At 50.4% G+C, this 25,711-nt stretch overlaps 1 protein-coding gene across 7 annotated transcripts in view; it reads right to left on the reverse strand.

Annotated features, from left to right (window-relative positions):
• Nucleotides 1–3,541: 3,541 nt before the first annotated feature.
• LOC139807767 (protein CEPU-1) overlaps nt 3,542–25,711 on the reverse strand; it is a 334,589-nt gene continuing 312,419 nt past the window's right edge. For 5 of the 7 annotated variants that reach the window (XM_071769146.1, XM_071769152.1, XM_071769150.1 and 2 more), the window contains 5 exons: nt 11,292–11,426; nt 10,551–10,671; nt 9,258–9,409; nt 6,599–6,631; nt 3,542–5,138 (listed from right to left, as the gene is read on the reverse strand). In XM_071769146.1, coding sequence (XP_071625247.1) covers nt 5,038–5,138; nt 6,599–6,631; nt 9,258–9,409; nt 10,551–10,671; nt 11,292–11,426 — 542 coding nt within the window. In that variant the 3' untranslated portion in view covers nt 3,542–5,037. The remainder of the gene's footprint in view (nt 5,139–6,598; nt 6,632–9,257; nt 9,410–10,550; nt 10,672–11,291; nt 11,427–25,711) is intronic. The other 2 variants (XM_071769148.1, XM_071769147.1) reach the window with 1 other exon arrangement.

Below are 25,711 nucleotides of genomic sequence, written 5' to 3' on the forward strand. Positions count from 1 at the left end.
GATGATGCTATCATAGGATGTAATATTATTCAGAATCCCAGTTGCCATTGGCAACCACCCAAACAAGCTTTCCCACCATTGGTGCTCTCCTTGCTTCTTGATCCATTCCAGGACACGCTGTATTCTGTCTGTATCATGATGTACTCTACCCAGAGCTCTCTGTCCTTCTTTTTTTCATTTATTGTACCAGTCCATATAACTCGGGGTGTTTCAGCAGGCTTTTTACTGCCCATTCTGACAGGGGTTGGTGATAACAGTGTCACACAGCAAGCTGTTGGCCTGTGCATTCTGGTTGTGGGCACAGAAGAGCTGAAATCACACCCTGGGTAAGAACAGAAATGCAGAGATCTGAGTGCCTGGCAAGTTGTCCTCTCATTGCCTACTGCTAAGTCACTACAGAGGGTTCTTAAGCATTCACATCCTTTCCCAACATGCACCAAGACAGACTCAAGATTCTCATTTAAAAACAACAGACCCTTCTGTTCAGTATCTAAACAGGCGTCTGGAGCCTTTAAAGTTGGGCCTAAATAAATCTGTGTTGTTCTTTTACCATACCAACATCAATATCAATTGTTTCCCAGTCATTCCCCCTGTTTGTTTTGGAAAACCCAGACTCGGTGCTCTCTAATGCACAACACAGCCTGGAATTCCTAATGCCACAGCAGGGTAGATGCTGTTTGTCATTGCATCACCTACCATTAGTACAGAAGCACAAATTTTAGTCCTATTTGCACTGCATGTAAAATTAACAACTTGCTTCCACGCCTGTCCAAGAGAAACCTTTCTTTTCCAAAGGTGGAACGTGATCCCAGCTCACCTTCCTGGTTTCCAGCCCGAAAAACTCATTCTCTCCCTGATTATTGCAGCTACTGGACCCAGAACTGAGCCTGGAGGCAGCTCAGTGCTAATGAAATGTTGGCCTGAGAAATTCCAGCTGCTGCTGATCACTGTCGGGCACTTTATCTAAATCAGAAGAGAGGACTGAGCTTACCCAGTCCTTACCTCCTCAAGCTGATGAAGCTTTCAAAGGTTGATCCATGGATTTCAAATTATTCATTGTTGTGTTGAGTTTGCTACCAAGTGTTTCTACATCAGTGGTGTTTAATACACCCAAGCCCATGCCTGTTTGTCTCTTTTTATACAGTATATTGTCCTCTGGTGTTTCCAAGAGGACCATCTGGTGCAGATGTGCCCCAAAAGGGAAAAATTCCACTTTAATAGTGGAAATATCTACTTGTACAGACACTTCCACTCTCTTGAATGACCAAGAAGGGTTAAGCAGTATTTGCTGCTGTCCCATTAATTTGGCTACATGTGGCCCAACCTTTGAATTTACCAAGAGAGAGGTTTCCTACCCTGCATAACTGGATGTTCTTGTGGATATTGTTGCTGTCAGTGTTGGGGTTGTTGTTGTTACGGGGTTTGTAATGTCTATTTTGAATGGAAATCACAGTCCCAGGCTGTCATTAACCCGGAGGCAAACCAGACAACCAGGCTGTACTCAAGTAAAATTGTGCCAACAATCCAGCTTGTCAAAGGTAGAAAGCTTTCTGTCCTTTTCTGTGGGATTAAACCTGGTGGTGTACACAGAAATCAGAGATACCTTTTTACAAGGAGCTCCATTAATCACTCAGCATCCTGCTTTGATTTTTTTTCCCCTTACTGTTCCTTGAGGTTGGTGAACTCTCCCATTATCTTAATCCCAGCTCCATTCACTTTCTGTATATACCTCATTTTTGTGCATAAGCACAGCAGAAAGGTTTCAATCTCTCTGATTAGACTGTATTCTCATGCTGGCTGTATACTTACCCTAAGCCTGAGACCAGGTTCTGGGGTTTTTTGCCCATAAATGAGGAATAATAGCATCAGGGGCTGGAGCAGCACCAGGGACACTGGACTGGTGTCAGAGGTGGCTGCTATTTCTCCCTTGCAGCTTCCACCAGCCAGCAGGGTGCTGGAAAGGAAAAAAAACCAAACCAAAACACAATTAAAAAATAAATAAAACAAAAAAAAAATCTTGGTGGGGAAAATCCGAAGCAGTTACCCCATTTAAAAAGAAGGAAAAAGCCCTTGTGAACTGATTCCATATTTTGTACCATTCCTCTCCGTTTGCCTGGGGATAACCCAGGTCATACCCTCCTTTCTAGCCCACTGTGTGACCCATTGTCACTTTGTGCATAGTCTGGGGACAGGAGGGGCACCATGGTCCCCAGCCACCCTCTTGCCTGTGCATGGGGTTGCCCTGGGAGATTCAAAATCAGGCAGGACACCCCAGGGAGCCTTGGCCTGCCAGCAGCTGCCACCATGGTCCCAAGAAGATGCTTTTGATCCCCAAACCCTATGTCTACAGACACCCTTTCTCCAAGGCACCATGGATATGGTCCTGGATGCCTCTGGCACTTCCTCACACCCTCCAGGTACCCCACCAGCTGCTCCTCAGCCCTCCTGGCTCCTGGGCAGCAAGCCCATCACCAACCTCCAGACACCCTAAAAAAACCCAGCATGCACCCACCTCAGGGACTTGGGCCATGCCCTCTGCCCACAGTGCTTCCACTTGCTTGGGGAAGCAGCTGGCCAAGGCTGAGAACCAAACACACCAAGAAACTTCCTGCAAATAACCAACAAACCAAGACCCAGACCCAGACAAACTCTGCCACAGCCCTTTCCCTTGGGACAGTGACATTGTCCCCATCCCAAACACGTGGCTCCATCCCACCCCGCTTTGCCCGGAGCCTCCCGGTCTCCAAACACCCACCTGGCATCTCCACATCTCTTCTTCCCGTGGGAATCACTTTGGCCACTCCAAACCATCTCCCGTGACGTCGTGCTCCAGGGAAACCTTTCAGGTCCCCAGGGTGGGATCCTGTGGGACTCCGCATCTCTTCTTCCCGTGGGAATCACTTTGGCCACTCCAAAACCATCCCCTGTGACGTTGTCCTACACGGAAACCTTTCAGGTCCGTGGGGTGGGATCCTGTGAGTAGAACTCCAACCATCCCCCTCCCCATCTACTCACCAAAACCTTACCTTGTCACCACCTCCCCGTTGGGCTCACTGGTGAAGTCCTGGTGCCATCTCCCCGATCCACTGGGATCCACTGCTCCCATCCCACATCCCTCCCCTCCCCCTGGACAACCCTCCCCGGCCACACGGGATGGGGGAAGAGGGCAGGGAAGCCCCCAGCCCCCTCGGCAATGAGCATCACAACCAGACAAGAGCGGCCACATGGAACAATCGTTTTAATGGATAGGCAGAGAGAGCCCCCTCGCCGCCCGCCCGCCCGCGCCCGGGCCCCCCACCCCCCAAGTGCCCCCCACCACGAGGAAGGAAAGGAAACCGAAGGAGGAAAAGCAGGAGAGACCCCCCCTCCAAAACGTCCCCCGAGACGATCGATCCCGCGCTTCGGGTGACGGTTGGGCCACGGGGGTGCCAATCGCTTTGCCTTCTTATTTCTTTTTTTTTGTTTGTTTGTTTTTGTTTTATATATATATATATATATATACACACACACACACGCACGCACATATACATACACGTATATATATATATATATATATAAAAAAAATATAAAACTGAGCTATCTAGATCTCCTTCGGTTCGCTTTATTCCGCCGCCAAGGGCGACGGAGAGGGGCCCTGGTCCCCTCCTGCCCTCTGTCCCCGGTGACCCGAGGGCAGAAAGGTGAGGGGGGTTTTTTTTTTTGGGGGGGACATGTGGGACCGAGACGCTCGTCTCGTCTCGTGGAGGACCGATACACACCTAACTCCATATACAGCATGCAGTAATGGCAGCGGAAGGACCCTGCTGGGAACCGTGGCTAGAACGCTAACGAAAAGAAAAAATAATTAAAAAAAAAATTATATATATATATGTATATTTATATATACTGTATATATATATCCCATAAAAAGATTCAGCGTCTCCCTCTGCATCGACGCGTGGCAAGTGTCGCCCATGCCCTCAGCAGGAACTGTTTGGATGACGTTTTTTTGGGCTGGTTTTGGGGGGTTTTGGTGCGACACTCCTCTTCCTCCTCCGTGCCAACTCGCCGGGCTCGTGAACCCCCTCTCGTGAACCTCCTCGGCCGGTGGTGCTCGGCAAACAGACTTCTCCTCTCCGCTTGCTCCCCTTCTCTCTCCGTTCTGGATGGTTTTTATCTTTTTTTTTTATTTTTTTTTTTTAACTTTTTCTTTTTTTTTTTTTTTTTTTTTAAATTTTTTTTTTTCTTCTTTTTTTTGCGTTTCTGTTTTGTAGGAACTAAGAGTTCTAGGCTCGTATCAGAAAATATAATTAATAAAATTAACCATGACTCAGAATCCCTTCTCATTCACGATGTCCGCGGGTGGTACGATGAACGCGCGGCTCGGCGCCGGTGTCCTTCCTCCTTTTCCGTTCGTGGTGGTGTGGAAACTGTTGAAGATCTATATATCTATACATATATATATATATATGTATATGTGGATATATATATATATATTCTGGAACACAAATGGCGGCACGCTCCATGAGAAGATGGGGGAATCTCGGCAAGAAGAAAACCGGCGGAGGACGGAGGGAGCGGGGGGCAGGGGCTGTGGAGGGGTGGAGGGCAGGGGGAGCCCCGTGCCCCGATGGCCTCTCCCATCCTCCACGCTGGCCCGTGGCAGAGAACGGTGAAAACGGGGAGGCAAAAGGGATGGGAGACCAAAAAAAAAAAAAAAAAAAGGAACAGGGGGAAAAGAAAAAGACTCAGTCGCATTGCATCTTCAGCAGGAAGCCTTGGATTATTTTTTTTTTTTTCTCTCTCTCTCTCCTTTGCAAATTCCTATTTTTTTTTTGTTGTTTGGTTGTTGGTTTGTTTTGTTTTTTTTTTTTGCGTGTTTTTCTTTCTCTCCCCCTCCCCCAGGTGGCCTGGCTGGATACTCTCTCAATTCTTATGATTATTTTCGGAAACAGTGAACACTTCTTCAGCATCAATCATCATCATCTTCTCCCTTCTTCTGCTTGTGCTCGCTGGCCATGGTCATCGCCGCCGCTCCTCTGCGGGACGGCTCTGGGGTCAAAACTGGCGGGCGAGTTGGGCAAGTGGCAGGGCCAGCAGCCAGGCACAGCCACCTCGCCGCCACGCGCCGTTGTTCCCGTCGTGCACTGCTCCAGGGCCTGAAGGAAGGGACAGAAACACCCCCCCGGGGTTAGCCACAAAGCCAATGGCAAAAAAAAAACCCCAAACCATAAAAATAAAAAGAAGGAAACCCCAGCGTCTGGGTTCTACCTCAATGCTATTGCTCGTGGTGCCTTGTAGGGCACCACCAGCTGTCCCCATCATCCCCATCGTGGTGCCAGCCATTCCTGGGCTTTAGGACAGGTCCCACCTCAGTCCTGAGTCCCCACCCCTTGCTCATCAGCACCAAATGACCTTTTTCAAGTTTCTAACCACACTGGAAGGGGAGTTGAGAGCTTTCAGCCACCCCTGTTCACACTGCCTGCCCCAGTGAACTGAGCCAGGGGTGAATGTCTCACTGGTCCCCACTTGTCACCTTTGGAGGGGACAACAACAACCTGTCCTCCCAGCAGAGACACTGCCAGCAGCACTACCCTCAGGACTCTGTGTTTTGAGCCTCCCCAGAGCCTGTTTGGGGGCCATCAATGATAATGGACCCTGACCTTCTCAAGAAGAAGGAGATGGGATGAAGATGATTATTGAGAAGAGCCAAGCCTGGCCACACCTTTGGGGATGATGGGGAGTAAGGAGCTCCTAGCTCACCATGGGAAATGATGTGTAGGGTGCCTGGCCCAGTGGCTTTAACCAAAACACCCCAAGTAGTTGGCCCAAAGCAACACTAGGGTGGGAAGAAATGTCAGGATGGTGTCCCTGCTGGAACAGGACTACAAACTGCATCAAACTGTGCTTTTGAAACCCTAAGAGACATCCCCTTGGCTTCCAAGCCTGACCAGAGCACTGAGAACCATTTGGTGTCCCTCCAGTTCCACTCCTCAACACTCTCACACAGGTCTCATGATGCTTTCCCTGAATCCCAGCTTGGCTGGGAAGCCATGGACAAGGGCAAATATGGACACCCAATAACTTTTTCTACCTCGAGGCAGCAAAGCCTGACACCTTCAAGTCACCACAAATGAAGCCACCTGGCCAATGTCATCCAAACCCAAGATGTCATTGAGCTGGCCTGAAAATAGCTTTGCATGGCTGGACACCATAAAACAGCACTGGAAACAGGACTGGACACCTCTCCAGCCCTACCACATCCCAGGGAAGCATCCCAGAGGAGAAAGGACCCATCTAAATGGTGACAAAGGGACAGTGGACCACAAAGCCACCTCCTGCACACGTCCTGGTGACAGGGAGGAGTGCACAGTGACAATGGGGAGGGAGTAGGGGACCGCGGTGGGGACACAGGGCATGCAGAGGGTACAGAGCACCACTGGACAGTGACAGGGGGCTGGCAGGGAGGGGCAGGACAGGAGGGTGGTTAAAAAACAGCAGGAAAAACCCTAGTTTATCTCTAGGCTAGCCAGGATGAGATAGGGTGGGAGCTGGAGAGGCCTGAGGGGAAAAGGAGTAGGGGGAGCACCGGTGTGGCCGGGGTCCCCGAATTACTGACCTTTCCAGGGTGTCAGAGCTGTAGTTGTCTCTTCTAAAAATTAAAGAACAAGTGAAAGTTAAGGACAAATGGGCAATGCAAAGAGCAGCTTGAGATGCTTTGCTCAGCCCGCCCTGGGACCTGGGGCTGGGAAAACCAAGAAATCCGGGATGAGCCCTGAACAAGCCTCTGGGACCCTGGACCTGGGGTGGGGAGGCCCTGCAAAGTCCATTTAGGGGATTTGGGGGGGTTCAGCTCTCCCCTGTGCTCCCCCCATTCCCTTCTGGCATGGGTTGGTGCAGCATCCCAAATGGATTTACTGCCCAACACCAGGCTCTGGGAAGCAACCCAGAATTCATGGTGGGGAGAAGCAGAGGGCTTTATCTTTTTTTGTCCCCCTTTTAACTCCAAGAAAATGATGTGGGTTTTTGGCCAGCACTCCATCACATTACAGACAGCACCAAATGAGCTGCTGAGTGAGGCAGCAGGACTGCAAGAAGAGGAGCTCCCTGTTAAATAAAGCTCTACTTGACCTCCTTGAAAAATTAGATTTTAAAAAAAGGATAAAAGATGTATGCTGCATTAACCCTCTCGTCACACAGCCCTGGAAAGGTTCACATCACTGTGCCCACGGGGGTGAAACCTCTGTTGGAGGGGGGAAAAAATCCCTCCTGGCTGGGAGATGGGGACCCCCTCGTGGTACTGTCCCCATGGGTTGGGGCAGACCCAGCACCTCCTGAAGGGACTCAATTAATAAAGACTGAAAGGATCATTAAATTGAAGTGGCTTTAGGGGAACTCCAGCCACTCAAAGGACACCCATCTTGTTCCCTGGTGGGAGTCATGGTCCAGCTGAAGATTTTGGCTGACAGAAGAATTTTTACAGATTTTTGAATTTGAAATTTTGACGATTTGTGGCCGACACTTGTGACTTTGAAACCAACCCCCCGTCAGCTCTCAAAACCCTAGGCCAGGAGAACTTCTTTTGAACTTGGAGGGCTTTTCATCCAGCCTACACCTGCAGATGAGGTCCCACACTCCTTCAAATTTTAACCCCATCAACCCATAGGGAACCTACAGTGTGGAGGCTGAGGATGTGCACATAGCCTGGGCCATGCTGGGGGCTTGGCTGGACTGAGCTGGACCACAGTGTCTCTGCATGGCTGCAGGTGTCCATTTCCATGAAAAATGGGATTACTGGGGACAACAAAGACCAGGAAACCCAGTGGGGAAGAGCCAAGGTAGTTCCTAGGCAATGCTAATGATGGCTTCAGTGGGCAGATAAAGTCAAGAAAGTTCATCACGTACAGCAAGGACATTTCTGGGGAACAAGCCATAATTAGGTTCATTAACATCCCCAATTAGCTCTACACTGGGGCTGTGGACATGGGGGGGACATCTGAGCATGGGACACCCCATCTCTTAGGCCTGAGTCCCCCCACTGAGGGGCCTGGGGATCAGGAAGGGGCATCAGGCAGCTCCCTGGGGAAAGCAGGCAAAGGAAAAATCACACACACTGGATTATTTATAGCTTTGCAATGACACCAGCATGGGAGATGTCCAGGATGATGGAGATGCTTGGAATGATGGCAACTGGTTGCCAGTCCATTGGGCCCTTTCCAGGGAGAATAAAACCATCCGTGAGGGAAAAAGACTCATTATTTGGGGGAGGGGGGGAAATGATGCTGCCTACAGCATGGTCACTGCAGAAGGGAGACAAACACCACAGATGTGCCTTGCTATGGCTTGGTCACCATGCCTGCTCACACTGGACCAGAAAAGCTTCCAACACACACAGATGATAGTGGAAAAAGGACACGAGACAGGCATTGTCTTCTGCAAGGATAGGCAGGGGGACAGTGGCAAAGAGATTCCCAGGGACACCCTGGGTTTTCCATCCACTTCTTCCAACCATCATACACCTACAAGCTGGCCAAGCCCCTACGTTTGGACCCTCCAGGACCCTGATACACTCCAGCCCCATCTCTCCTTCAGAGGTCTCCTCCATGGTCTCTGTGGGCTTAATTAAATCCTTTGCACACTTCAGGAAAAGGTTTGCAATACCAGGATGGCTCCAAGCTGTATGGAACCAGTGCTTTCCATCAGAAGTGGAACTGTCATGGGGTGACAAGGGAAACTTCAGGCTGAGCTCAAAAGAGAGAGGAGGTCTCCAAGCCACACTTCTCCCATATGGTTCAGCAGCCAGGACTGACAGCCCCATATCCCTGGCAGGAAAATATCCCCACAGCAGTGGCCAGGGATGAGGTCTGTTGGCCATGTGTGGCTCTTGGTGGCCATGACAGGGATCTGGAGAGTGTGGCCCCACAGCTTGGTTGCTGAGCCTTGAATGCCATCTCTCCTCCCCCCATCAACACAGGAAGATGCCTCGAATCAGCAACTCTCCAAGGTATTCATCAGACAGAGAAGATGGAAACCAACAGCCAAGTCCTAACTTTGCATCCATGACAGACCCCAAACACCTCAGAGCACTGGCAGACATGAGAACTGAATCAGTTTGGAGTTTTCCCACTTGCCCTGAGCTCACCACGACCTCTGATCCACACACCGAGGCAGAAAGGACCAGCAGCAAACACAAACACACAGACAGACCCTTCCTATGCCTGGTGTCTCAGGTGTTAAGCTGTGTCCCCACCCCAGCTGGCTCCTCAGATCCTACTCACCGTAGAGGATCATGCTGGCATTGGTGTTTCCTAGCTGGTTGGAGGCTACACAGGTGTAGTTGCCATAGTCCTGCTCGGAGACGTTGAAGAAAGTCAGTCTGGAGAAGAAGGCTTTGTTCTCCACTTTCAGTCCTTTCTGTCCTTCAGCCAGCCTGGGAGGAAGGCAGAAGGGGAGAAGGTCATGGGGAGGGTATCTGTTATCCCCTGGAGGAGGAGGAGGAGAAGGATCTGTTATCCCCTGGTTGGGATATAAAGGAGAGATCAGACACAAAGAGGGAGAAGGGAAGGTATTGGGAGAGAGATGGGCACTGCTCTGCTGGACCCATCCCTCAGCTGCCAGCCCACAACATCCCTGGGATGTCTACAGGCATCCCAGATGCAGAGTCCCTGCTGAAGGGACAACTTGGGGCCTTGCTAAATGCCATGCACAGGGAGGGCTACTCACAAATACCCAGGAAAGACTCCTCCCCAGCTGGCAGGAGAGCTCAGCATCCCTCTCACTTTGGCCTCCAGGGCTCCATGCTCCTCCTGCCTCTGCAGGATGCCTTCCCACACCTTCCCCTTCCTTGCTCCCCCACGATGGGGCTGGCAGCACACTTAGGCAGGGGATGCTGCTGCAGATCCTTGGGTGGGCACAAACACTGGCACCACAGTGAGTTCTGTGCCACGGAGCAGGGAGACCCTTCCCAGCTGCAGAAATGCTGAAGCATTAACCAAGTGCTTTGACTTCCCCTTCCTGCTCTGCTCCTGCAGCTCTTTTACTTGCTAATTCCTCCTGGGAGATCCTGCATCTCCATTATCACCCCTGCCAGGATCTAACTGCTCATCCGGGTGGGCTAAACCCACTCTGTCACAGGTCCTTGTCATCTTGTGGGCAAAGCCTTTCATCTGCTGGGCCAACATCCTCCACTTTGTATGCTCTGCCTGCTCCTTTCCTCCCAAAGCACCCAAAACCAGGCTGGGCAGGCAGCCCCAGCCTCCTGGGGAGCATCTTTTTTTGGCTACAACCTGCCTTCTTATTAGTGACTTGCAGGGCTGGTGCTGTGTTTGGATGCACCACAGCCTCTCTGGGCTTCCCAGGGAGAAGCTAGGTAAAAATGAGGTGCAAAAGCTTTGCCTGCTGCTAATCAGAGGGGAACTGCCTCAGCACCCAAACCCAGACTGCACCAAGGGTTATTTGGGGATTCCACTCATTGCCATGTTAGGAAAAGCCAAAGCTGTCAGCACTGGGGGTGGCTTGTTCAGGGTCATTCTGTGCCCCCCCTCTTTTGTCCCCCAGCAAGGACTCCTTACCTCTTGTCATCTTTGTACCACTGGAAGTCAGCAGAGGGGACAGCAGAGGCTTCACACAGCAGGATGCCCTTCTGCCCCACAGGCACCCCGGTGCTTTTGGCATCCGAGATGTAGGGCGGGTCTGTGGGGAAGATGGGACTCTGAGATCAGCAGCCTTGGGGTGTTCCTCCCCCCTCTTTTGCTCTTCACAGGCTCCCTTTGCTTTGCCAAAAGAGTTTCTGAGTCCATGCCCAGCTCCTGCGGCTCTGGCGCTGCCGTCCAGGAATATTTGGGCTCACGGGGGACACCACAGCCCAGAGAGGGTTCCTATGGTGAGAGCTCTGGGAGAACACGTGTGCTCCTGTGCTGAGCCCAAGCAGCTGAAGGGGTGGCCAGAGAGGGGTTCAGGAGGGTCTTCACCTCTGTCTGAGCAGGAAAGCTGCTGCTTTCTTCCTTGCACTGTTTCTTTCCCCCTCTCTTATCTTTTAAGGAAAAAAAAACATTTAAAAAATCCTGTTCACTGCTCACTCCCTTCCTGGAGGTTATCAGCACAGCATCTCCCCACGGGCAGGAAACCCAGGCTGAAGGAGACAGCTGCCAAGGAGGTGGTAGTGAAAAAAGAAAAGACGCTTTAAATGAAGAGAAACAAAGGGCAAACCTCCTCCCCTTCCTAAGAAAAACTGAAGTCCAAGCCCTGGCACTCAGGGGGTGGCACGGGAACTGGCTCTGCCCCTTGTCCCCAACATCCCTCAGGCTACTCACAGTTGACAGTGACTTTGACTCGCTGCACGACGGGTGCTGCCACATCGTTGGACGCGCTGCACTCGTACTCTCCCGACTGCTCCCGTGTGATGCCCGTGATCTCCAGGTACTCATCCTCACTGATGAAGCCCACAGCTGCAGGAGCAGAGGGAGAGGGCCTTGAGCAATGTCACAAACCTGCTGTGACAGTGTCACCCTGCCCCAGGATGCCCATCCTTGCCGTGCACCCACTTCTAGCACAAAGGTGCCAGGACCTCTGTGGTGGTCACTTTGCTGAGAATGTCACTTGCTGGACGTGACATCCCCAAAATGCAAGAAGGGGGGCAAAGTGGTCCTTGCTAAACCTGCACCCTGCTAGAATGACCTGAAATTTCCTCTTAGAATCATAGAATCCTAGAACTGGCTGGGTTGGAAGGGACCTCAGAGCTCATCAAGTCCAACCCTTGCTCCACTCCCCCCGTGGTTCCCAGCCCATGGCACTGAGTGCCACATCCAGGCTCTTTTGAAATATCTCCAGGGATGGAGAATCCACCCCTTCCCTGGGCAGCCCATTCCAATGGCTGAGCACCCTCTCCCTAAAGAAATTCTTTCTAATGTCCAACCTAATGGTCCAACCTCTTCTTGGCATTGGGGCAGCCCAGGAGGCTCTGGGTTGAAGGAGATTGTGGTGTGACAGCAAATGCAGTTAAAAAAAAAAACAGATTAATTAGGACACGTCCACTACATCCTGGAGAAATTCTGCTCAAACCCTCAAACTAAGAGCACGAATGGGCTTATGACAGCCCTCAAACAGGGACAATGTCTCCCTTCCTTTCGTTTACATCTCCCTGTTGGATCTCCTGCAGCTGAGATGCTGTAATTACTGCACGAAGCATCTCCAAGCCCAGTGTCACACTTAATATTCCTATAAATTTTAAACGGTAGTCCTTGGTACATATGTGTGGCAATCGGTGTCATATTTTAATTACACTTGCCCTACACCATCTGAAATTAATAATAGCTTGAATTACCAGTGTAATTTATAAATTAACATTGCTGCAGCATTAGGAAATAAATTAGCCCTGGACAGCTGTTTCTGGGTGTGAGTGCCAATGGCAGAGGCTGAGCACGGGTCCTTGGTCCCTGGGGGACACGGGGAGCTCGGCTGGTGGATCCCACACTCACCCCCACTTCATGGCCTGGCTACTGTGACCCGATGGGCCACGGCTCACCACGCTTGACTGCTCAACTGCACACATCATGCTCCAAACAAATGCACACAGAGAGCTCCTGGGGGACCTTCCTGTCGGGGCACACACCATCCACATCCCACTGGCTGATCCCTTCCCAGCATCTCATCCCGCAGTACAAAAATTGCCCATCGGAGGGGCTGCTTTGAAAGCAAATGGCCATGAGGGTCTTGAGCCAGCACCCACGCCATTTCTGGATCCTGTTGCTGCAATCCCCAGTGATGGTCTTATCAGCAAAATATGCTCAGCCTTAAAAAAATCCCCCTTGGGCTCTGCCCTGCACCAGACACCCCAGGACTTGGTGCATCGCACGCTTGACGGCCAAACTGAGGACCCAGTGTGTACCCCTCTGTGCATCCCACTGTCCCAAGATGATCCAACTGGGCTGTCAGCCCCAGAAAGGGCTGAAATGACATTTCCCATGCAACTCTCTGGCATGAACTTCTGAAGTCCACCCTCATCCCTGTGCCAAGATTCCCACCCGAGCAGCTCACGGTCAAAACCTGCTGAGCTCATCCATACGTGGAACAACTTAAGGCTGAGCTGTGAAAGTGCTACCCCCCAAATCAATACCCTTTGGAGTCCCACAAACTGCTGCGTTACATCTAGCAGGGCTGCAGCTGAAAAAAAAAAAAAAAAAAAAAAAAAAAAAAAAAAAAAAAGGAGGTGGAGGGGTGGAGGGGGGGGGAGCACATCCCTTTTACGGCTGACCTAGAATCGGCTTCTCTGTAGCATAGCGCTGCCTGCTGATAAAATAACGACACAGCCGGTGGCTTCAGATGCTTCGTGAGCAAATCTGACTCCAGTTGGTGCAAAGGCTCGGATAACACTCTGCTTCCTAACTAACCAAAAGCCCTTCCCTGGCTGGCTCACAGGTGGCAAGAATCAGCTCTCGCCGTCGCCGAGCCGTAGCGTGCGTCCCCGGTTTGATGTGGGAGCAAAGGAGCTCGAGTGCATTTCATTACCCACCAAAAGACTTCATTAAAGGAACTGCGAGGGTCAGCTCTTCACCTGCAAAAAGCTCAGGAAATTGAGAGATGAAGGGTTCCCCTGTGCTACTGTAAGGCTGAACTCGGAGATACGTGCGTGGTAGTGGGCTGAGTGAGAGGCAGAGAGCAAAGATTTCAGGGTTTTGGGGTCTGGCAGGGATTTGTGTTGGCACCCCCAGGATTTTGGCTCCAGCCCATCGACCCTGACACACAGAGCCCCAAAACAAGAGGCTCTGAGTGGAGCTGACGCCTGCTTTTGCCCTGAGCTTGGTCTGGGATTACTCATGCTCATGATAGAGATGACGACAGCATTAGGAAGATGGTCCCTGGCAGAAGCCCTGGCCAGATCCTGCCTCCTTAGTGCCAGTTTTACAGGAAAACTGGATTTGTAAAACCACTTCTCTGCCGGATCGTGCTGGTGCCCGTGTTAGCCAGAGGGACCAAGAATAATTGCTGAAGTGCTCACTCCCTGGCCTCTGTGGTTTTGCCTATTTATAATGGGAAGTCTTGTTGATGGTTGAACAAATCTCATTCATTAGTGACTGCCAGGAAGGGAAAAATAAATGGAGGGGATGGAAGGAGTAGGGCTGGGGTTAAGCAAACACAAGCTGTGAAAGTGCAGACCTTGGTTATGGAAAACAACAGGGTGCTGGTGGCATCGTGGCTGCTGGGGACCTCTCAGGGTGTGGGAGGGACATTTATCTGCTTACTGGACTGTACTGGGACACAGATGCTGCTTTGGGTGAAGTGCAGCTCCCCTGGACTTGGAGTGAGGCAAGTCCTAGCTCAGGTTTTGGATAAGGATTTTTGTCTCACTGTGGGATTGCTCTCATTGCTCACCCAAGGCTTGAGCAAAGTGAGAGCAAAGTGAAGGGAACCCAACTGCCTTGGTCTTTGCCTCCAAAAGCAACCAGAGCTCAGGGATGCTCAGGGCAAGGCTGGCCCAGGGCTCCAGGAGCTCCTCCTAGGATGGTACCAGCCCTGCTCTGCCTGAATTGATAGTAGGAACTTTTTACAACTATCTCTGCTTGAGCACAATCAGGAGCTGAAATATTGCTGGAATTAATGGGAGAGCTCTCTCGTCTCCTCAGGAGCTAGAAAGCCAGCACAGCCAGCACCCATCATTACTATTATTAATACTAATAATATAATACAGGCCAGAAATGGAAGCACCACGGACTAGGCAAAAACATAATCCTTGCTCATCAGCCAAGGATGATGAACTAACCCAGTGTGAGCTGGAGAGATGGAAAACCAGAGCCTGGATCCACCTGCTCAGCAAGCAGGAGCCTGTGCACAGACCACCATGTACTATTTATTTAGGACTTGCTCTGCCAGACCTGCAGCTCTGCAGCTCCATAAAACACCCTGGAGAAGGGGAAGCACAAGCACAAAGGGCGGATGCCTCAGGAATCCATATTCCCCTCTCCTTGCCTTTCTCCATCCCTTGCTTCCTCTCATTTTCCCAACCTGACTCGTCTCCCTTCTGCCTCCTCCCACCCGTTTGCTTCCATTGAGCCTCTGACAAGATAATAACTCACCAGAAAGACAACACATGTTCCCCAAATTAATTACATGCCACTGTCCCCTGGCTCCCTCTTGCAGGTATCTAAGACACAACCCTCAGGGCTTTCCCTGGCTGAACACTACCCAAGATGCTGCTAAAAAAGCTTCGTGGTGCCCTGCCAGCACCCTCTGGTGCACCAAGCTACCACCACTGATTTTTTTTTCACCGTGCTGAGGACCATGAACCTCGTGAAACTCTCCAGGTTTGACCTCCAGACACCCAAAGTCCTGGAGCTGGTTCAGAGGGGACACCGGGCACTGATCCAACCAGGTGGGCCTGGCCGAAGCAGAATATTTTATGGAGATAATTTTATTAAAATGTTTACAACAATGCAGATATCGACATCTCGCTTCAATCAATAGCACAATTTATTGTCCTTCAAGGTGAACATTAAGCCAAGCTGCCCATTAGTCAATATTTACCTCCAAGGTCTATAAATCTTTATACGGGCTTCAGCGGATGTTGACAGCAACTGATTCCAGATAAGTAAAAGTAAGAGCATGAAACATTGCTCCTTTTGGAGGTGAAATAGTAACTAGTTAATTACAGTCCCTACAGCAATTCAGAGCTATCAATTTATGGCTACTTCTGGCAATAAAAATTAACATTGTGCAGACTCCCAGCTCCAAGTGACGTGCCAAAAGTGAGAGCCATAGATTTCAAACCTCACCCTGATGTGGTACTGCTGGCCACCCTAAAAACCTTTAGAGTAAATAAGTGAGATGCACAGAGGGAGTAAGAGGGACTTGATGGTGCCTGAGATCTGCTGCACCTCTCCTGCACTGGGTGGTGAAGCAGAGGATGGGTGATTTAAGAGCATCACCTGGATGTTTGGCTCCTGGTGGGCAGGGGAAGGAATTATCCCAAACCTGGCTCACAAAGCAGGCAGAACAACCCTGATGAGAAGGGTATGGAAGAGCTAAAGCTGCCTCCAGCACACCCCCTGCTCAAATCCTCTGGAACCTCTTGCTTCACTTCTTATTAATCAGTATTATCCCCTGCTGACTGCTCAATTAACACAAAGTTCAGAAATTCCCTTTCCCTTTTGATCAGGTGAATGACACCAGCCAGGGCAGCTTGCCTTCCATGCACCCCCCTCTTCCCAGCTCCCTGGTGCCAGCTTGATGCTGCCACACTCTGGCAGGCAAAAATCGGGGGAAATTAACCTGTTGGAACTCATCCAGAGCAATCATTTAAAAAATGATCTTTTTAAGATTACCCTATCGACCCAGGCCAGCACAACACACTCCTCTCCTCCTCCTGTGAATGTTACATCCCTGTACCACAGGCTCCAGCCCAACTCCCTCTGTGACCCCCCCCAAGAGAAGTGATTCCCTTCAGAAGAAGGGCTATGAACCTCCTCTTCTTACAAGTAACAAGTGACAGAGCACGAGGAAATGGCCTCAAGTTGGGCCAGAGGAGGTTTAGATTGAATATTAAGAATAATTTCTTCCCAAAAAAGTTTGTCAGGCCCAGGCTGCCCAGGGCAGAGGTGGAGTCCCCATCTTTAAAAGGGTTTCAAAACCCTGGAGATGTGGTGCTGAGGGACAAGGGGTAGTGGTGGGCTTGGCAGTGCTGGGGGCATGGTTGGACTGCATGATCTTAAAGGTATTTTCCAACCAGAATGATTTTATGATTCATTTTTCACAAGCCTTCAGGACTGCAACCCCAGAAACACACTGTATCAAAGACTGCATCATGCTTACATGGGGCCAAGTCTCTCTTTCTTTGAAGTTTCTTGGCAACAAAAGAAGAAAAGTCTCCTCTTACATCATTTCCCACGTTAATTACCCTGCTTCCATGGCCTGACATTGTGTGATGCCCCAGGGGATGCTGCTTTCCCTGCCAGGCTTTTGTGCTGAGGGCTGCTGCAGCCTGGCATCCCTCCTCATCCCCACACCCCAGGGGTGATGACTGTCACCAGCTGTGCCACCAAAGAGAGGGGGAACATCCTCTTCTTCTTCTTGTTCCTTTAAATAGATTCAGCAGAACTTTCACTACCAGTTTTCCTGTTCCCTGGTGCACACTGGAGGAACCTGGGGCTTTGGTCCTACAACTAATCCTAGAACAACTGAAATTTTTAGCTAATAAATGGTCACTTGCCATACTGACCACTACTCACTGGGACCCTCCAGATGCCACCAAAGAGAGGGGGAACATCCTCTTCTTGTTCATTTAAATAGATTCAGCAGGACTTTTACTACCAGTTTTCCTGTTCCCTGGTGCACACTGGAGGAACCTGGGGCTTTCCTCCTACAACTATTCCTAGAACAACTGAAATTTTTATCTGGTAAATGGTCACTTGCCACATATCCCACTAGTCACTGGGACACACAGCTGGCAGAGACCCTCCAGATGCCACCAAAGAGATGGGGAACATCCTCTTCTTCTTCTTGTTCATTTAAATAGATTCAGTAGAACTTTCACTACCAGTTTTCCTGTTCCCTGGTGCACACTGGAGGAACCTGGGGCTTTGGTCCTACAACTAATCCTAGAACAACTGAAATTTTTAGCTAATAAATGGTCACTTGCCACACTGACCACTACTCACTGGGACACAGTGAGTAGGGCAGAGACCCTAGAGATAACACCAAAGAGATGGGGAACATCCTCTTCTTTTTCTTCTTCATGCCCTTCATATAAATAGATTCAGCAGAACTTTTACTACCAGTTTTCCCATTCCCTGGTGCACTCTGGAGGAACCTGGGACTTTCCTCCTACAACTATTCCTAGAACAACTGAAATTTTTATCTGGTAAATGGTCACTTGCCACACTGACCACTACTCACTGGGACCCTCCAGATGCCACCAAAGAGAGGGGGAACATCCTCTTCTTCTTTATGCCCTTCATTTAAATAGATTCAGCAGAACTTTTACTACCAGTTTTCCTGTTCCCTGGTGCACACTGGAGGAACCTGGGGCTTTGGTCCTACAACTAATCCTAGAACTGAAATTTTTAGCTAATAAATGGTCACTTGCCACACAGCCCACTAGTCACTAGGACACATAGCTGGCAGAGACCCTCCAGATGCCACCACATGGCCTGCTTGCTCAGCCTGTATTCCCAGCCTGTATTCACCATCCAAACCACAGACAGCCAAGGCCAACCACAAAGAGCAAACCCATGACCCAATTCCACCATCCCCTCACCACCATGCCCTGTGTCCAGGGCCAGCCCTTGAATGCAACCCCCCAGTGGGGACCCCTGCCCAGTCTGCTCCCCTTGCTGGCAGACTCGGTCGAGCCTCCCATTATAGCACCATTGTGGAGAGTTTTTTTAGCTTAAAAGTCCTTGAAAGTTTCCCACTGTGACTCATCAAACCAGATCTTTTTTTTCCACTTTTTCTCTCTTCTCCCCTAACAATATTTATACTCATTTCTTTTATTGAAATCTATCTGCCGCCTGTTCTATTAAAGCTGCCTGAGTGGCAGCTCCTATTCTCTGGGAGCCTGCAGCCCATCTATTCTCCAGACAATGAGGTACAAGCAGTCTGTCTTCTATTGTGCTTCCTGGCCTCCAGCTCTCAAATCTCCCCATCTCCAAAAGGAACATCATCAAGACCTCCACGCAAAAGGATCGGGATCCCAGGCCGCACAGGGGCTTCCCGGTGCCTTCCAGCCACGCTGCCCCCTCCTCTCTGGCTAAACATCCCTGGGGAGATGCTGCCAGCATCCCTGGGATCCTCAGGGATGCTTCTCCCCATCCCATGTGTTCTGCAATTTGTATTTCAAGGCAGTTCCTGGCCATCAGACGGCTGCTGCCGGGATGTTTGCGTGCCTCAGACAACTTATTTGTTCCCGGGAATAAAAGAGGAATGTTAAACCTTTTGTTTGCAAGAAATAGTTCCTTGGGAAATAAAAGGATTATGGAAATTAATATTTAAAGAAACAAAACAACTTGGGGACCAACCACCCTTGAAGGTGGCTCTAACTCAAGAGCAAACGAGGCGAATCAAGAATGAAACCTTTTAATCTGGTGCATGGTGCTTCCTCCAGCTCCTCCTCAGCAAACCAGCACTGATTGTCCTCAGCCTCTCCCAGACCCTGCCTCCCCCTGGGGTCCTGGTAAGGGTGCTGAGCAGCAGGAAAAGGTCTGGACAGCATGTGTCACCCCCTCAGAGCAAGTAAGCAATGGCTGTGGTTCACAAAGCACCCAAGTGGGGTCACACCTGTAGCAAAGATGGGGGTAGGGCCACCACTGCCCTCAGGGTCCACCTGCTTGGAGGACAAGGTGGTGGCCCTTGTGGTGGCACCAGGAGGGATGGATACTCCCGTAGGAAAGGTTTGGCAGAGGTTGCAGCCCACACGGATACTCTTCCCATGCAGCTTTTCTACCTCCCTGCAGGAACACGTGCAAAAGGCACAGGAAACCCAAATATTGAGATTCTCACAGAGCCAAACCCTTTCCAGAGAGTTCCTGCTGAACCAGCATCTCCGGGCAGCTCCACCTTGACTGCTCAAACACCCAAGCTGCTCCTCCTCCCCTGCCTACAGCCACCCAACAAGAAGTCCTCCCTCTTTTCTTTCCCCACTCCTCCTTCCTCCCTGCATTTTTTTTTCTTCTTTCCCTGTTGCCACTCGCAAGGTGAGAGAGGACGGCGTCGCCAGAATGAAAGATTCTCCTGCGTGCCCTCTCCCAGCAGTGGCCCTAATTCATTTTTCATGGCCCCTTGCAGTGACAAAAGGCACTGCTTCCCTCTTGTAAGTGTGAGCTGTGCAATAAGTCAAAGCTGATGTACATTTCCCCCCTGGGTGCCGGAGCTGTGCTTTTGATTTAATTTGGCCTCTTGTTTGGCTCGCCGCCTCTGCCCCTGAGTTTTTTTGGAGAGGCAGCAAGGTAGGGCCCTGTACAGGCAGAGGGGCTGCCTGGCAGATGGGGGTACAGTGGGTAGTGTGTAAATTATTTGCTGCAACGACACCGAGACGTTGGAAAGTGACAGATGCTGCTGGAGAAAACCACTCAGACAAACACAAACATCCTGTTTGCGGGAGGAAATCCTGGCGCAACGCGGCTCTCCTGGAGCACGTCCCACTTCTAGCAGCTTTCTTCCTGTCTCTAGGAGAAACCACGGTGGCACAAGGTTTGGAGAGGAGAGAGAACACTGAGAAATGAGGTGCTCCTGCCTGCTATTTATAGAACTTTTACAAAGCCTCCCCCAGAAAAAAACCCAGCTGGGAGGTGGGGGCCAGATCCACCGCATTCCCTCCCAGCCTCACACCGGCTGGAGAGAGCATCCCCAGCCCAGCTCCAGGAGCCCTGTTTTCCTCTGGATTTGCCTGAAAATTGGCTGCTTGGCCGTAGGGTCCCTCTGGCTGTGGATTTCAACCCCAAGGCTTTCTCTGCAGGACAAGCTTAAGAAGCAATTGCGAGCCAAGGCGTTAAACAGCTGTAACCTCAGCTAAGCTGCAGTTCAGCCGCATTAAGAAAATATCCCTAGAATGGGAAGCAAGTGGCATAATGGCATTAGAGGCAAAAAATAAGCATCAAGTGCCGGATAAATCCATCCCCAGGGCTGGCAAGAAGTCATAGGGATTTGGGAAACTTTCCCTTCTCCTTGCATATCCCTGTATGGGGCTCGCAGAGAGCCCGGACACCGTTGCTGCTGTGGATTTCTGCAAACGCAGGAAATTTCTCCTCCTCTGGGACTCCCTGACCCCTCTTCACCCCCCCGGAGCCATTGGAATCGTGGCAGGGTGAAGCTCACCACTGCCTCTCCATCATCTTTAGTCCATCTTTATTTTTTCCGACACGCTATTTTCCAGCCCAGTGGCCTTGCTCTGTCCCTCGTGTTTTATGGCACTGATGTCTCCATTTCTGCAGGATCATTCGTGATATTGCAGCTTATTGTGAGCAGCCAGGGAAATGCACAGCTTGGGGGGGGGGGGGGATAAGAGAGGGGGTGTGCTTGGTGAGGATGCTCTGAGGCCAGAAAGGGAAGATGGGGAGAGAGGAGCTGTGCCATGATTGCAGGGATGGGTGATACTGGTCCAAAGAGACTGGAAGGAGGGGGACAGGACAATGGGGTGAGGCCTTGCTCAAGCCCATCATCCCTGCTCCAGGCCTCCTGTGAAGGTCTTGGCCCCACTATGGGTGCTGGCAGGGCAGTGAGAGGCATTGCTCTGCCAGGGAAAAGCCATTTTAAAGAAGAGCAGGAAGGGGAAAAACCCAGAGGCTATAGCGTTGCTCTGGCTTTAAATTATACTGTAGGAGGATAAAAATAAAAGACAGGAAGATGGAGAGAAAGACCAGGAGGAAAAAGAATTGCCATTGTTTTACCAAGCAGATGGGAAAGTTCAGGGGATCAGAAAAAGACTATTATTATCTTGACTTGAGCGAAAGAAGATAGGAAAGGAAGAGGCATTTTTTTCCCTTGCAGTGAGGAATGCTGTGGCTGAAGACATTTGAGCAAGAACTCAGAAGGTAAACGGTGCTGTCAGCTCTGGGCAGCACCTGAGTTATCCCCCTGGGCTGGGTACATCACTGGGATTTGGCTTTTTGTCCCTTTTCCCTGGCAGTGACACCTCGACCCCCCTCATTGTTGCAAGGAGGGGGTGGTGGGCAGGGGAGGGGTGACTGGGGTGCATTTCCTCCAGCTGTGGCCACGTGCCAGATGTGCTGCCAGATGTGCTGGCTGCCCGTGCCACCTGGTCCCTTGCACTGGGATGAGCTTGGCCACCCAAATTCCTGCTGCCTTGCCCTGCAGCGACCCTTTAGTGTGCTACAAACTATCAAAAACTGCACTCAAGCCACAAATCTCTCTGCTTTTCCTGCAGGCCACGTAGCCAGGAGCAGAACACCATCGTGTGTCCCCCTCAGTTCATGTGACAAACTCCTGTTTTTTTGCATGTGCAATGGTATTTACACCCCTGGGGTGATTCTCTGCTGCTGCTCAGCTGGGCTCAGGGCAGCCCAGCAGCTCCTGCTCATCAGGATGTTTCACAGCAGCTTTTTGCATCCTGGCCAGAGACAAGGAAATCTCTTTTCTACCTGTGCTCAGGCCAGGGGAAGCAGGGACACTGATAACTGAGGTACAAACAAACTGCTGCAACATCCTCCCTGCCCAGTGAGACAGGGATGTGGAGCACAGGTCTGCTCCATCGGAGCATCCTTCACTTTGCAGCAAATCCCCAACTTTTTTCCCTTTCCCCACGGTGTATTTTCTACCATTTTTTTTCCTCTCCTCCCCTTCTTCCCCTCTCCCACCACTCACTCCCTACCCCTCTCTTCGCCACCTTTCCTGCCCTGCACCCACACCTCCCCTGGGATGCTGAGAGGGGCTTGGCAACCCCACCCTGCCTCGTCCCAGGGCTCCCAACCCTTCAGCCACTTAATATTCACGACAGAGAGAAACATTTCACGGCGAATTGGACGCACATTCAACTGGAAATGGAAATTTTATGACTCTTCTCACTCGGTGCTGCGGAGCACGCCAGCTGAGAAAACACGGAAGCAAACGAACACCCTGTGAACTGTAAAGTATATTAATAATGAAATCACAGCCTGGGAAATGAAGACTTTATTCTGTTTATATTCTGCTCCATTAATAGAAAGCGCTCGCCCTAGCTCCACCCCATTAGCTGGAATCTGCACCAAGGATACAGCAGAGGCAAAGTGACAGGGGGTAAAAAACTCCTTCCCCGTGGGACAAAGCTTCCCAAGGGCAGGAGTTGAGCTCAAAGGGAAAAAAAAACCCAAAAAAGCCAATGGAGTGTGAGGGTAGGTGAACACAGGGATGTCTGTGGCCTCGGGGCCCTGTGCTGAGCGAGGTCTGTGAGTGGAGGTGTCCCAAGGGAAGAAAGGGTGAAGGAGGAAAAAGAAGGAAAAAAAGAAGCTGAGAAAAAGGACAAAAAAAGGACCAAAAAAAGGGATCAAAAAAAAAAAAAAGGAGGAAAAAAGGAGAAACAAAAGGAAGGAAAAAAGGAAGAGAAAAAATAGGAGGAAAAAATGGAGGAAAAAAAGGAAGAAAAAATGGAGGAAAAAAAGGAAGAAAAAATGGAGGAAAAAAAGGAAGAAAAAATGGAGGAAAAAAGGAAGAAAAAATGGAGGAAAAAAAGGAAGAAAAAATGGAGGAAAAAAGGAAGAAAAAATGGAGGAAAAAAGGAAGAAAAAATGGAGGAAAAAAGGAAGAAAAAATGGAGGAAAAAAGGAAGAAAAAATGGAGGAAAAAAGGAAGAAAATGTCAATACCAGGAAAAAAAAAAAAAAAAAAAAAATCCCAAATTTTGGGGAAGTCAGCTCCACTGCCACCAGAAGCCCCACCCAGCAAAGTGTCAGCATCAGGAAAACCATCCACACTCAACCTCGTGCTTCTTCCTTGTGCTGCTCATTCCCAGCACCCACTTCCTGCAGTCTTAACACCTCCAGCACCTCTCTGGGAATCCTTCCCACACCTCCTGACACCATCCTGTCCCTATGGGATGGAACTGCCCCATCGTGCACCCTCAGACGTGCCAGTGGCTGCAGACAGCTTGGCCAAATGGATATTTCAGTGCAATTTCCTCACCCCCAGCCCTGCCCTCGGCTCAGCAGTGCTGGCCCACATGTGGGGCAGCCCAAGGGGGATCTTTCTTCCCCAAAAGCACCCGCAGCAGCTTATGGGAAGCACATCACAGGAGCTAAACTGAGCAGGAGCTGAGTTTTCTATAGCTGAAGCGACCCGGTGTTGACAGAATGGGGACGCGTTTCCCCAGCTCACGTTTTTTTTATAATAATACCTCGGGGGAGTCTCTGGCAAAGTTTGCCCCAAAATATAATTAGTTCGCACAGCTATTAGGGGCTGATAAAAGGTTTTAATTTGTGTGGAGATCTCTCCAGTCGCAGACACTCCCGTCCCTTGCTCTACCCCCACGCCAGCTGAATGAAAGGCGAGTCCCAGGCAGGGAGCGGGTGGCTGACACAAAGCCACACATTTCCTAAAGAAAAGATGGAAAAGGCAGCAAACTGACACTGGCAGCATGTCGGGCTTTGTCTACCTTGTCCCACCACACCAGAGGAAGAACCAACATCCCCCTTCCTTCCCGCAGTGAGCAGAGGATGGAGAAGAGCCACTGGTGCAGTGGGATGCTGCTGGGGAGGGGTGAAAAATCACCATCTCCTAACCAGGTCCCTCTGCTGCTGGGATTGTCATGCAAATGTCAGCTTGGCAGCCAGAAAAATAAACCTCTGATATTCTTATTAATAAGCACTTTGCATGAGGTGCCCAGCTCCTCATTGGCAGCACACTGATGAGGTTTGCAACCCCGTGGCTCCTCTTTCCCCCTGCAGGAAAAGGGATCCCCCAGGAAGCAAGGGGATGAGCAGAAGGGTAACAGGAAGGGGTGCAGGCAGAGCTGCCTGCTTTGCCCCCCAAGTCAGGCAGCACCCAGCAGCACTGCTGCTCCCCAAGAGCCCCCAGCCCACCCTCCTTCCCCAGATAAGGAGTCAAGCACATTCTGCCTCTGGCAAGGAGGGAAAGTGTGACATTGCAAAGCTGTGTTCTGGGAATATGCTGAAGCACAGAGAGGGTTTGTTGTTGTTTTTTTGGTGTGGTTTTTTTTTTTTTTTTTTTTCCTTCTCCTCCTTAAGGAAAAGACATTGCCTCATTTGTAGCTAGTAGGGGTCTTGTTATTTTGGTACCAAGATGCATATTTTAAAGGCAGCTGTGCCAAATATGCAAACAAATCAGCTCTGAGAGTTTGTTTCCACCACGCAGGGAATCAAAAATCTTACTTTTATACATATATATGTGTGTGCAAGTACATCATCTCCCGTTGCTTTCCAAAATAGGAGGAAACAGGGCATATCAGGAGAAGGGAAATGCTAAAGGAGCTGCCCACAGCCCAGCACTTCACACAAAGAATCACAGAATCTGCTGAGTTGGAAGGGACCCATCAGGATCCTCAAGTCCAACTCCTGCCCCTGTGTAGGGCACCCCCAGGGTCCCACCATGGGCCTGAGAGCATCATCCAAGTGCTTCTTGAATTCAGGTGCTGTGACCACATCCTTGGGGAGCTTGCTGGCATGCTAACCTCCTGGTGGAACAGAACCCAAAATGCTGCTGGCTCCTGCTGAGCCAGACCCTGCTCCCATGGGACCCACTGGAAAAGCTGCTGGCACTCAAGGGGCTCAATATTCACCTTGCTCCTGGCAGGATTCCATTTCTGGTTGTGGCACAAGTCCACATGCTTTGCAAGCAATGCTGGCAATGCCACCTGCCAGCTTCTCCTTCACCACGACCACACGTGAAACCAGGCTCCATCTCCAAGTCCTGCTTCTCCAAGACCACCAAAACCTATTTATTTCCACCCTAGGTGATGCAAACAGAGTTGGATCACCAGTGACCACTCTCCTGGCCAATCTGTCCAGCCTGTGCTGATGAAGCACCCATCAAAACCAGTGGCGGATTTACAGGTTAACAATGATTTAGTGGAGCACACCAGCAGCCAAATTAATGCCAGCGATAATGTAGTTTACCTCATTAAACAATGCACACCAAGATCCTGTCTGTTGTAAAACAATTGGTCTCTGAAGCCTAGTGTTCATCTTCCAGGGTTGCTGGGAGATAATAAATGGGTAATATTCCGGCGATAATGGTAATGGAGTCACGGCTCAGAGCTAATATTATGGCAAAGCAGTAATTATTTCAACAGTAAACAA

Source organism: Heliangelus exortis, chromosome 26 (assembly GCF_036169615.1).
Source record: "Heliangelus exortis chromosome 26, bHelExo1.hap1, whole genome shotgun sequence".
Lineage (NCBI taxonomy): Eukaryota > Metazoa > Chordata > Aves > Apodiformes > Trochilidae > Heliangelus > Heliangelus exortis.